Source organism: Rhipicephalus sanguineus, chromosome 11, assembly GCF_013339695.2.
Source record: "Rhipicephalus sanguineus isolate Rsan-2018 chromosome 11, BIME_Rsan_1.4, whole genome shotgun sequence".
NCBI lineage: Eukaryota > Metazoa > Arthropoda > Arachnida > Ixodida > Ixodidae > Rhipicephalus > Rhipicephalus sanguineus.
Window position 1 is genome coordinate 129185025 of NC_051186.1, and position 13980 is coordinate 129199004.

Genomic DNA, 13980 nt, shown 5'->3' on the forward strand with positions numbered 1-13980 from the left:
AACTAGTTCTAGACGGGTTTTTACACTAATTATAAAGGGCTTCCAAGGCCGCGCGAGGGGTATATAAAGAGGTCTGCAGCAGCTCAGAACTCACAGTCTTCAACAGGCTGTCCCACTCAGGAGGACCTCAAGCGGACACTCAAGACGCCTTCGGTAAGACTTTTTTTTTTCGGTTAGCTATGCTATATTCTGAATCTTGCATTTTTCTGCTTTTAATAGAGACCATGGCAGAATCATGCAAACGTCAGCTTGACGCGATCAAGAAACAGAAGATGAGGTACCCCTATATTACCATGTGGAATTATTTTTTGGTGACGCCATCTATATTCCCAGGACAAACCACAAAGTTTATTGGTTCGAGCGACGAGAACAGTACCTATGACATTAATGAAACCCTGGCGGCATTTGCGGAACGTGGGAGAAGTATCAGATCCAAACGTGTCCGAACCAGGAACAGGGGTTGGAGGAGATGAAAAAAGTTTACAACCCCCGCCACGCTGGGCGCTGCAGCTACAGTCAGTTCCAAAACGAAGAAAGCTTGTGCACGATGTGTTTCCCGCTCGAGATGACGGAGAGGCTGAGACAATTTGTCACGACATTATCAGAGGATTCGAGCAAGGGCCCACCCAGTACGGAATCGCTGCCGTCGCACTCCACAAACGAGGAACTACACTCCCACACGTCCACGTCTTACACGACTGCAGCTGGAGCAATGGCACATGCCGATGTGTTATCTTCGCTGGCTTCGTCAGACGACCAAATCGCTCGTCAATTTGGTCTACAAGCGCCAGTGCATGGGACCTCTACCATCTCGTCAAGTATTTCAATAGTGAGCCCCGAGTATTGGAATACATTAAAATGGGAGGAAATGATTGGGGTCGCGACGTTAGAAATGAAGTTTTGGGACAACTCGAAGGTTCTGGACACGAGCCCGGGCGAGTTTTGGAAATACTGTACCCGAAACTTCCGCATTCAGTTGCATGTGACGACGCCCATGGAGGTCAGACGAGCGGTGGAGACACTGACGAGGTACGCGCAAGAACGGGTGCAAAGTGCCGAAAACGTTCAAAAGGAGCGTCGGAAGAATCCATCTACGACTGGCTACGCGAAAACCCCGTATCGCCGTTGACAAACATTGTGCGCACCCCAAGTGGCTGGCAGACCCGGTGTTTCGGTTCATTCGCCTGGACGACAAGCGCCTCCAACGAGCTATCCAGGTGTTTAATGACGAAATGTGCTCGTACACCACCTTGGACTTTATTGAAATGTACCAGCACACCCAGCCTCTCTTTGATGCCCCACACGGTGACCTCGCTACCTTTTACATGGATGTGCCCGCGTCATTTGATGCCATGATGGAACTATTAAACTTTCAGTTTAATGGCATCCACGAGGAAGTGTCGGCCTTTGTAAACAACCTATATAGCCTGGTCGAGAAGGCGGTCCCCAAGAAAAACTGTATGGAGATTGTGTCCCCTCCGAGTGCAGGAAAAAACTTTTTTTTTGACCCCGTTCTTTCCTTTTACATTAACCGCGGTACGATCCGCAACTTTAACCGCTACACTAGCTTTCCACTTCAGGACACCGTGGGCCGTCGCATCCTGGTGTGGAACGAGCCAAACTGTGAGTCGGCTGCTTTTGATACTGTTAAAAAAATTTTTGGCGGTGACGTAGATTCGGTGGCGGTCAAGTACTCGGCTGATCAGACCATTTCCAGGACGCCCGTCATTGTGCTCTCAAACAACGAGGTGTTTCCAGATGACGAGGCCTTCAACCACCGCATGTGGCGCTACAAGTGGCGAGCGTGTCCTCCACTAAAGAAATACGACAAGAAGATCCACCCGATGGCCCTGGTCCTCCTGTTTGATGCTTTTGTACTCGAAGAAACATAAGTCGGCACGCGCCAGCTTGATCAATAAACAGCTTTGAACCTAACATCCTGAGTACTGGTCAATGCTTTGCATTTTCCGACTACACGGACACCGACAAGCGCAAAAAAGGAAGCTTTCGGCTCAATCAGTCTGTTTTGTTTTGTTTTTTTATGTCAGTTCAGTCAGTCAGTCAGTCAGTCAGTCAGTCAGTCAGTCCAGTTCAGTCAGTCAGTCAGTCAGTCAGTCAGTCAGTCAGTTCAGTTCAGACTGACCGACTGACCTGACTGACGACTGACTGACTGACTGACGGACTGACTGACTGACTGACTGACTGACTGACTGACTGACTGACTGACTGACTGACTGACTGACTGACTGACTGACTGACTGGACTGAACTGACTGACTGATTGACTGACTGATTGACGACTGACTGACTGACTGACTGACTGACATGACTGAACTGAACTGACATAAAAAAAGACTGATTGAGCCGAAAGCTTTTTTTTGCGCTTGTCGTGTCGGTGTAGTCGGAAAATGCAAAGCATTGACCAAGTACTCAGGATGTTAGGTTCAAAGCTGTTTATTGATCAAGCTGGCGCGTGCCGACGTATGTTTCTTCGAGTACCAAAGCATCAAACAGGAGGACCAGGGCCATCGGGTGGATCTTCTTGTCGTATTTCTTTAGTGGAGGACACGCTCGCCACTTGTAGCGCCACATGCCGTGTTGAAGGCCTCGTCATCTGGAAACACCTCGTTGTTTGAGAGCACAATGACGGGCGTCCTGGAAATGGTCTGATCAGCCGAGTACTTACCGCCACGAATCTACGTCACCACCAAAAATTTTTTAACAGTATCAAAAGCAGACGACTCACAGTTTGGCTCGTTCCACACCAGGATGCGACGGCCCACGGTGTCCTGAAGTGGAAAGCTAGTGTAGCGTTAAAGTTGCGGATCGTACCGCGGTTAATGTAAAAGGAAAGAACGGGTCAAAAAAAAAGTTTTTTCCTGCACTCGGAGGGGACACAATCTCCATACAGTTTTTTCTTGGGGACCGCCTTCTCGACCAGGCTATATAGGTTGTTTACAAAGGCCGACACTTCCTCGTGGATGCCATTAAACTGAAAGTTTAATAGTTCCATCATGGCATCAAATGACGCGGGCACATCCATGTAAAAGGTAGCGAGGTCACCGTGTGGGGCATCAAAGAGAGGCTGGGTGTGCTGGTACATTTCAATAAAGTCCAAGGTGGTGTACGAGCACATTTCGTCATTAAACACCTGGATAGCTCGTTGGAGGCGCTTGTCGTCCAGGCGAATGAACCGAAACACCGGGTCTGCCAGCCACTTGGGGGTGCGCACAATGTTTGTCAACGGCGATACGGGGTTTTCGCGTAGCCACTCGTAGATGGATTCGTCCGACGCTCCTTTTGAACGTTTTCGGCACTTTGCACCCGTTCTTGTGCGTACCTCGTCAGTGTCTCCACCGCTCGTCTGACCTCCATGGGCGTCGTCACAAGCAACTGAATGCGGAAGTTTCGGGTGCAGTATTTCCAAAACTTGCCCGGGCTCATGTCCAGAACCTTCGAGTTGTCCCAAAACTTCATCTCTAACGTCGCGACCCCAATCATTTCCTCCCATTTTAATGTATTCCAATACTCGGGGCTAACTATTGAAATACTTGACGAGATGGTAGAGGTCCCATGCACTGGCGCTTGTAGACCAAATTGACGAGCGATTTGGTCGTCTGACGAAGCCAGCGAAGATAACACATCGGCATGTGCCGTTGCTCCAGCTGCAGTCATGTAAGACGTGGACGTGTGGGAGTGTAGTTCCTCGTGTGTCGAGTGCGACGGCAGCGATTCCGTACTGGGTGGGCCCTTGCTCGAATCCTCTGATAATGTCGTGACAAATTGTCTCAGCCTCTCCGTCATCTCGAGCGGGAAACACATCGTGCACAAGCTTCCTTCGTTTTGGAATTGACTGTAGCTGCAGTGCCCAGCGTGGAGGGGGTTGTAACTTTTTCCATCTCCTCCAATCCCTGTTCCTGGTTCGGACACGTTTGGATCTGATACTTCTCCCACGCCTCGATCAGGTTCCGCAAATGCCGCCAGAGTTTCATTAATGTCATAGGTACTGTTCTCGTCGCTCGAACCAATAAACTTTGTAGTTTGTCCCTGGGAATATAGATGGCGTCACCAAAAAATAATTCCAAATGGTAATATAGGGTACCTCATCTTCTGTGTCTTGATCGTCAAGCTGACGTTTGCGTGATTCTGCCATGGTCTCTATTAAAAAGCAGAAAAATGCAAGAATTCAGAATATAGCATAGCTAACCGAAAAAAAAGTCTTACCGAAGGCGTCTTGAGTGTCCGCTTGAGGTCCTCCTGAATGGACAGCCTGTTGAAGACTGTGAGTTCTGAGCTGCTGCAGACCTCTTTATATACCCCTCGCGGCGGCCTTGGAAGCCCTTTATAATTAGTGTAAAAACCCGTCTAGAACTAGTTACGATTGCGCGACAACTAGTTAGTTCTCCTGCATGGCGCTCAGTGGAATATAAATGAGTTTTTTTTTCTACAACAACGGCGCTTTTTAAACACGTATTTTCCTTGTATGTCGTTGTCGTTGTAGTTCCACTCAGAAAAAGTATATATATATATATATATATATATATATATATATATATATATATATATATATATATATATATATATTTAAATATATCCCTTCTTAGGCTTCGACGACAACGACAACGACATGGCTTTATTTTTTTTTGTATGTCGTTGTCGTTGTAGTTCGACTCAGAAAAAGTAGATATATATATATATATATTTAAATATATCCCATCTTAGGCTTCGACGACAACGACAACGGCGCATCATTGTGAAGTAAATGAGAAACGAAACAAAAGTTGTGCTTTTTTATTTTGCTTTTATTAAACAGAGCGATCTATTGCGGGAAAAATGGCACCGAGCGTAGGGTTCTTGAAGCAACTTCTTGTGATGCATTAATTTGAGCTTGCGCAATCTTCTGCAGCTCTGTCTTGTGTTCGGTAACTTCTGATTCCGTGCGAGCGAGGTTGACTGGACGTCCGTGACGTGTGAGGCTGTTGTAACTTGCTTTGATGTTCTCGTTGGAGTGACGCAAGTAAGGCCCCACGTTCGAGGGTAAAGTAACACTGTCGGCAACTATGGTGTCTACGTCAGAGTGAACCACCAATTCTGTGTCAATTTGAAAAAACGCGGCAATGTCTTGAAACGTTTCAGCACTGCCTGGGTCGTCCTTGTTAGACTTGTTTACTGCCAATACCCCAAAACTCAAACTCGGTTGAATAGTTGAGTGCGCCATCGTTTTTAAACCTCGGGTGAAGTAAGTATTTTCCATTGGGTCCAAATACTTCACGTGGCGCGTGTGCATATCGTCGAGTCGAAGCCGCATGGTGATGTTTGTATCTGGCTTTTGCTCGTACGATTCGTAGTTCGACATGTTGCTAGTGGTGTAGGATACAACGTCAGCAGGCAGGCCAAGGTGTGTACGAGTTAGCAACTCGTTTCCCGCGTTATAAGTTGGACCCATCTTTAGCCATGCGTCACTTCCAAACTGGTACTCATAGTTGACTATAGGTGTGCCCACGTGACCTTTGAACGGAAACTGGTTTACGAACTAGGTCAAGCGGGGACTTGCCTTGTGATTGTGAATAAAGTCGTAAGCAAAGTTGTGACGTGGTACACCCATGCACGCAGGTATGCTCTTTTCGTCATCGCCATCGTGATCCTCGTTTCCGGGTGTGATCTTTAGACCCCAGTAGCTCTTAGCCAGATCCGAGTGGTCCTTCTCCTGAAATGGTAAATAAGACTGTGGCTTCATCGGGTTGTTTGTCTCGCCTTTCTTCACACGACACATGCCGGTATCCAAGTAGTGGTTCAGTCCGACGGAGCTAAGGCCATAAACTAGCGTGTCAGAGTTGACGGGTTGGACAACCGAAGAGCCGGTCTTCCATGGCGTGCGTAAACCATGAGGGGTTACCTTGTCAGAGCAACTCACAGCTCTTGTGTGAGCTGGTAGGTTAAGGTAGGTGCCGTGAGGAATGTAAAGATACGGCCGGTCCACTGGCAAGCGTGACAGGCTAGTCAGAACTCCTGGAAACGTTTTCTCGGTGTCATAAACTAAATTGGTCTTCAGCATTGCGTAGGCCCATGTGGTGAGTATTTTGCTGTCACGGAAGACTGTGACCACTCCGTGGTCGCGAGGTACGAGCAAAATCTGCTGAACGAGCTCTGTCGAATTTTCACCGTCATCTCCAACTCCTGCTCCGCCTGGACGGGTGGGGGCGTCTGAGTGCATCTGCTGCGACATCCCTTGGGCGTCGCCGGTAGTTGAGCCAGGCTGGTATCGCTTTGCGTCTGCTGTACCTGATTCCCCGTTATGTGCACGTTTCCGTCTATCTCCTGGCATTCCATTGAGACTACGGCCCAAGACGTATTGTTCCAAATATTCTTCGTGCCCAGACCAACTGCACCTAATGCGGAGTGCCAGTTACCCGTGCGTCTAAAGTCGTTCAAGAAGAGAGCCGCAGATGCCTGATCAGCAGCAAAGACGTCCTCGTGGCTCGTGGCCCGCTCGTAGGCTTCGTCGTGCGACCTGGCTATGCCGTCGTCCTCGTCCACCGGATCTCCGTTGCGCTGTGGATTCCCGGGACCCAGGTACCGGTGGCCTGGGAACAAAGGCATACTACTCTAGTTAGGAGATATACACATGGTAGCGGTAGCGACATCGACGACAGCTACACTCTTAGCCGCCTCTATTTAATTGACTGAACTGACTGACTGACTGACTGACTGACTGACTGACTGACTGACTGACTGACTGACTGACTGACTGACTGACTGACTGACTGACTGACTGACTGACTGACTGACTGACTGACTGACTGACTGACTGACTGACTGACTGACTGACTGACTGACTGACTGACTGACTGACTGACTGACTGACTGACTGACTGACTGACTGACTGACTGACTGACTGAACTGAACTGACTGACTGAGTGACATAAAAAAAAGACTGATTGAGCCGAAAGCTTTTTTTGAGCTTGTCGGTGTCGGTCATATCATATTCAGCTTGCTGTACTTTCTTCGTGTGCTCACCAGATTATATTAGGCTGGGACTTCCTGTCAGCTGCTTCCGCTGTAATTTCGTGTGGCCCGCCCGTTATTCACATTACGGACACCGAGCATTCTAGTGCTTACGATTTCTCGTCGCCTCACCTTGTCGCAGCTGCGGATTTAGTACTGCCTCCAGCCCAAGAACGTATTGTCACAATCAAATCAAGAGATACTATAGACGGTGACGCAGTGGTCGTCCCTGATCAGTGGTGTATTTTTCGAGGAATCGCATTCGCCTGTTGTCTAGTGTGGTTTTCACGTGGTCATGCCAGTCTCACCGCCTACAACACGACATCAGAGACGCAACTCCTGTCTGAGGGGTCCACTGTTGCCAGCCTTATCGACACAGCACCGGTATGTGTCGTCACTGTATCGCCTTCCTCGTCAATCGCAAAGTGTACGCCCGCGGGAGGTTCATCTAATGCTCTCAGGGCCACTTTGAGTACCGATCTGACTCCAACCCAAACCCATGATTTATTGTCCATTTTAACAAAACACCAAGCTTGTTTTGACGTTTGTTCGGATGGCTTGGGTCAAACTACGGCGGCCTCTCATCGTATCGACACAGATGGGTCTCGTATCATTCGCCGTCGCCCTTACCATGTCTCGTCTTCAGAACGCAAGGTTATCGAGGAACAAGTCAATGACATGCTCGCACGCAACGTTATCAGACCTTCAGCAAGCCCTTGGTCTTCTCCTGTTGTCCTAGTTAAGAAAAAGGACGGGTCCGTACGCTTTTGCGTTGATTACAGGGCACTAAACAAAATTACCCGGAAGGATGTATATCCTATGCCTCGGATTGACGATGCCCTTGACACCTTACAGGGCGCTGAATACTTTTCAAGCCTCGACTTGCGATCTGGCTATTGGCAGATCCCGATTCACGAGTCTGATAAAGAGAAGACCGCATTTGCTACACCTGATGGCCTCTTCGAATTTAATGTGATGCCTTTTGGGCTCTGCAATGCCCCAGCCACATTTGAGCGAATGATCGACACGGTACTGCGGGGCTTAAAATGGAAGACCTGTCTTTGTTACCTGGACGACATCGTCATCTTTTCGTCCAGCTTCTCACAACACCTAGAACGTCTAGACGAGGTACTAACATGTCTAGCCAAAGCCGGTCTCCAGCTCAATACCAAGAAGTGTCGGTTTGCGAGCCGCAGCATCAAAGTGTTGGGTCACGTCGTCAGCAAGCTTGGTATTGAACCTGATCCTGACAAGGTGGCCGCTGTCTTGCACTTTCCTAAACCCACTACGCTAAAGGACCTTCGCAGCTTCCTCGGCTTAGCGTCGTACTTCCGCCGGTTTGTCCGCGATTTCGCCACTATCGCAGCACCTCTTCACAAACTTCTGACCACAAGTGCATCCTTCGTTTGGACGGATGACTGTGAAGCTGCTTTCCAGACCCTCAAGCGATGCCTCACGTCCGGGCCAGTTCTTCGCCATTTCGATCCCACAGCACCTACTATCTTACACACTGACGCCAGTGGGCATGGAATCGGCGCTGTCCTGCTGCAGCTTGACCAGACTTCGCAAAAGCAAGTAGTGGCTTACGCGAGTCGCACTCTCTCTCCAGCTGAACGGAATTACACCATCACTGAACAAGAATGTCTGGCCATCGTGTGGTCTGTGCAAAAGTTTCGCCCTTATTTGTACGGCCGCCGTTTTACGATCGTGACAGACCATCATGCCCTCTGTTGTTGTCCTCTCTGAAGAACTTGTCAGGACGCCTCGGCCGTTGGGTGCTCCGACTCCACGAGTATGACTACATTGTCACATACAGGTCGGGTAAGAAACACCAAGATGCCGACGCTTTGTCGCGTTGTCCGCTGTCGCAAAATAACCATGACGCACCTACCTCCTGTGTGGCACCTCTCAGCGAAGCGACCACGCCGATGACCAGCCTTAGTCCGATCAAGTCCACTGCGCCGGCTGACTTGCTTCAGTCCGCAGACATCGCCGCGCTCCAACGTGCAGACACATACTGCCGTACAATCATCGATCGGCTCACTGGCTCATCCCGTGCTCCCAACAGCCGCTTACGACGACAGCTCGCGCGTTTCAAAGTTCATGATGGAGCGCTCCTTCGGTACATTTACCATCCTCTCGGTAACCGATGGGTCCCAGTCATCCCTCGCTCACTTCGACTCCAAGTTTTAGAAGCCTTTCACGACGACCCGACGGCTGGCCACTTAGGTTTTCACAAAACCTACGATCGCATCAAGGCTCGCTGCTTCTGGCCTGGCCTTTCCACTAGTGTTTCCAAGTACGTCGAGTCCTGTTCGTCATGCCAGCACCGAAAACGTTCGACATCTCTTCCCGCCGGCCCTTTACAACCTCTACCGTGCCCGTCCGCTCCCTTCGAGTTCGTGGGCATAGATTTATACGGACCTCTTTCGCTTACACCCGCCAGTCATCGCTGGATCGTTACTGCCGTAGATCACCTAACTCGCTACGCTGAGACGGCAGCTCTTCCTTATGGTGCTGCCTCCGAAGTCGCCGACTTTGTCCTGCGTGCCATTATCTTACGCCACGGCGCCCCTCGAGTTCTCCTTAGTGACCGTGGCAAGACGTTTCTTTCCCATCTCCTAGCTGAAGTCCTACAGGCCTCTGACACCATCCATAAGACCACCTCGGCATATCACCCGCAGACAAATGGTCTCGTCGAGCGCTTTCATCGAACTTTGTCCGACATGATCTCTATGTATGTTCAGCCCGATCACAAGAACTGGGACACACTACTGCCTTTCGTCGTTTGCGAGCACAACCGTCGACCAGACCGGAGCTCCAGGGGTGACCGGTAGAGCAAGAGGACGTGGGAACAACAGCACCTCCACCACTTATGAGACGACGCCCAGTTCAGTATTCGAAAGGCTATATTGTCACCAGGCTAACTGATAGATGGTATAACACACAGGGTGAAGAAACAAAACAGGGACGTTTACTCCAGAAAAAGGCCGACACCCAAAAACGCGCGCACACCGATTAACTTCGTTCTTCTCTTCCCAGGGGCTGGCCAGAACAGTTGCCAGCCTACCTCGCGTCAATTCCCCCCTCTCAAGAGCGACCGTCCCGGTCGAGGGGTTCGGGTGCAAGAGCACTACGGAGAAAGGTGGTTGCGTGAAGGAGAAAAAAAAACTAGGTAACAGAGTGCAATAACAGAGTGCAATATTCGAAGGGGTTGCGAAGTGTCGGTTATCACTCGCGGGAGTGGTACGGCTTCATCCGTACGACGTGGACAACCTCAGCGCGTGCACGTCGTCGGCTCAAACTCGGGTCAGAGCTTTGGGGTACCACCTCGTAATTGACATCACTGAGGCAGCGCACAACTTCGTAAGGGCCAAAATAGCGTCGTAACAATTTCTCCGAGAGCCCACGATGTCGGATAGGTGTCCACACCCACACGTAGTCACCCGGTTGGTAGTGGACGTTCCGTCGGCCCATGTTGTAACGGCGAGCGTCGGTATCCTGCTGCGTGCGAATGCGGTTCCGAGCAAGCTGGCGGGCTTCCTCGGCTTTCTGAATGAAGTCGTCAACGCTGTCATTTCTGCTGGTGTCGTGTTCTACTGGGAGCATAGCGTCTAACGGTGTTGTGACGCGACGTCCGTAAACAAGCTCGAATGGTGTAAGCTCGGTGGTCTCTTGCATAGCTGTATTATAAGCAAACGTCACATACGGCAAAATTTCATCCCACGTTTTATGCTCCACATCCACGTACATAGACAGCATGTCGGCCAGTGTTCTGTTTAACCGCTCAGTCAAACCGTTGGTTTGGGGATGGTAGGCTGTGGTCTTCCGATGGTTGGTGTGCGTTAGCATTGCGACCTGTTGCAATAACTCCGCAGTAAACGCTGCACCGCGATCAGTGATGAGAACAGCAGGTGCACCATGACGCAACACGATGTCGTGGACGAAGAAGCTGGCGACTTCGACAGCAGTTGCCCTGGGCACAGCTTTTGTCTCCGCATAGCGAGTTAGATAGTCGGTTGCGACGATTATCCATTTGTTTTCCGAGGATGACGCAGGAAATGGACCGAGAAGATCCATTCCCACTTGTTGGAACGGCGCTGGAGGCGGATCCAAAGGCTGGAGGAAGCCAGCAGGCTTGACGGGTGGAACTTTCCGCCGCTGACAGCCACGACAGGTCCTGACATAGCGCTGAACTGACGAATATAGCTGTGGCCAGAAGTATTTTTGGCGTATGCGCGCTAACGTCCTCGCAAAGCCTAAGTGACCGGAAGAGGGGTCGTCGTGGGAAGCCTGCAAAACTTCCCCACGTAGTGCCGTCGGAACGACGAGCAGAAAAGTTTCCTGGCTGTTCTCAAAATTTCTCTTGTAGAGAACATTGTTTCGCAGGCAATAAGAGGTCAGTCCTCGTGAGAGCGGGCGTGGGACGACAACGTCATCTCCCTGAAGATAGCGGATGATAGGGAGCAGCTCAGTGTCCTCACGTTGATGCTCAGCCATCCGCACCACGTCGACGAAGCCAAGAAACGGCAGACCTTCTTCCATGTCAGATGATGTCAAGGGAATAGGGGCACGCGATAGGCAGTCAGCATCGGTATGCTTATGTCCGGAGCGGTAGACAACAGTTATGTCGTACTCTTGAAGACGAAGGCTCCAACGAGCGAGACGTCCTGATGGATCTCGGAGATTGGCAAGCCAACAAAGCGAATGGTGATCACTGACCGCTCGAAATGGCCGACCGTACAGATAGGGTCGAAACTTGCTGATGGCCCAAACGACTGCTAAGCACTCTTTTTCGGTGGTGGAGTAGTTAGCCTCTGCTTTTGTGAGACTGCGGCTCGCGTAAGCGATCACACGTTCTGTGCCGTCCTGCCATTGAACTAGAATGGCTCCGAGTCCTACGTTGCTGGCGTCCGTGTGAATCTCAGTTTCCGCAGTGTCGTCAAAATGTGCCAGCACTGGAGCTGTTTGAAGTCGCTTGCGTAGCTGTACGAAGGCCTGTTGTTGCTCTTCCGTCCACACGAAGGGTACATCTTGTCGCGTTAGTCTCGTAAGAGGTTCCGCAATTTTGGAGAATCCTTCAACGAAACGACGGTAGTAGGCGCAGAGGCCAAGGAACCGCTGAACAGCCTTCTTGTCTTCAGGACGAGGAAACTCGGCAACAGCAGTCAGCTTGTCTGGGTCTGGTCGAACACCGTCAGGGCTCACCACGTGGCCTAGAAACTTGAGTTCCTGGTAGCCGAAGTAGCACTTTTCGGGCTTGATAGTAAGGTTTGCCTTGCGTATTGCTGTGAGTACGCTTTTTAGCCGTGTGAGATGTTCGTCGAACGTGCTTGAGAACACAACGACGTCGTCCAGGTATACAAGACACGTCTGCCACTTTAGACCAGCGAGTACAGTGTCCATCATTCTTTGAAATGTGGCGGGAGCGGAACAGAGACCGAAAGGCAGTACTTTAAATTCGTACAGCCCGTCGGGAGTCACGAACGCGGTTTTCTCACGGTCGCCCTCGTCAACCTCAATTTGCCAGTACCCTGACTTGAGGTCTAATGATGTAAAGAACTGAGCGTGGCGTAGACGGTCTAAGGCGTCATCAATCCGCGGCAGGGGATAAACATCGCGTCTGGTGACTCTGTTAAGTCGGCGGTAGTCAACGCAGAAGCGAAGTGTGTTGTCTTTTTTCTTTACTAGTACCACAGGCGACGCCCACGGACTTGTCGACGGTTGAATGACGTCATCATTCAACATTTCCTGCACTTGACGCTTAATCGCCTCCCTCTCCTTTGGGGACACGCGGTATGGATGCTGGCGAAGAGGCCGCGCCGACTCCTCCGTAACAATACGGTGTTTGGTCACGGAAGTGCGTTGAACTTTCGGTGCTGTGGAGAAGCAACCGGAGAATTCTGTCACAAGGCTTAACAGGCTCTCCTTTTGCGCATCTGACAAGCCAGCATTAACGTGAATGCGGTTGCCTAGGTTAGCACGAATTGTTGCATCCGATGAAGTCAACTCTAACGTTCCAACGTCAGAGAAGTCGGCGATATCGCTGAGAAAGGCGACAGCGGTGCCTTGAGGGACGTGCTGAAATTCATTACTGAAGTTGGTCAGCAGAACTTGAGAGCATTTATTCTGTAGTCGAACAAGGCCTCGGGCTATGCAGATGTTCCGTTTGAGCAACAGGGGAATATTTGCCTCGGCAATGCCTTCATAGTTGTCAAAATCGTCGAATACGTCGCAGGTTACCAGGGTCAATACGCTGCTCTTCGGCGGTAACGTGACGTTGTCGCCGACAACCCTCAAGGCATTGACATAACTGCCGTCAGTGCTACCCGCTAAGGCGCACGCCGTGGAAAACGTTACCTGCGACTCTTGCAAGTTAATCACGGCTCCGTTAGCCTGCAGGAAGTCCATCCCGAGAATTAGGTCCCTCGAGCAATTCGGCAGTATAATAAAATCTCCTAGATACGCATACCCACGAATGCTTACTCGTGCTGTGCATCTTCCAGCCGGAGTTAAAAGATGGCCTCCTGCCGTCCGAATCTGTGACCCAGTCCACTGGGTAGAAACCTTCTTCAGCTTGCAGGCAAGCTCCATGCTCATAACTGAAGTATCTGCCCCAGTATCGATTAGCGCCGTTACTTCTTCGTCGTCCACGGTTACAGTAATGTTGGAGGTTACTACTTTTGGTACCGAATCTGGCTGCATCTGTGTGTCTCTTTTCTGTCGGCGATGTCGTCGTAATGGAGGATCTTCTGTGCAGTCAGCGTCAGCGGCCTCACCTCCGGAGGTCGCTGAACTCAGTTTTCCCGACCTGCAGGACTGGGCGAGCGGCGTCTCGAAGCGCCGCGTGAAAAGGCTGGGCTTGGGGACCTATAACGAGCAGGAGACGATGAACGGGGTTCATGCCATCGATTCTCGACATTGCGACGATTGGAGATGAAGTTCTCGATTTCCAGTGGTCGCTCACCAGGTCGC

General features: G+C 50.6%; 1 protein-coding gene across 1 annotated transcript; it reads left to right on the forward strand.

Moving 5' to 3' along the window:
- Positions 1–1007: 1007 nt before the first annotated feature.
- Positions 1008–1927, forward strand: LOC125760411 (uncharacterized). Its single transcript, XM_049420483.1, has one exon. It carries the CDS (start codon positions 1233–1235, stop codon positions 1890–1892), a length of 660 nt encoding a protein of 219 aa, XP_049276440.1. The 5' UTR covers positions 1008–1232; the 3' UTR covers positions 1893–1927.
- The last annotated feature ends 12053 nt before the right edge of the window (positions 1928–13980 follow it).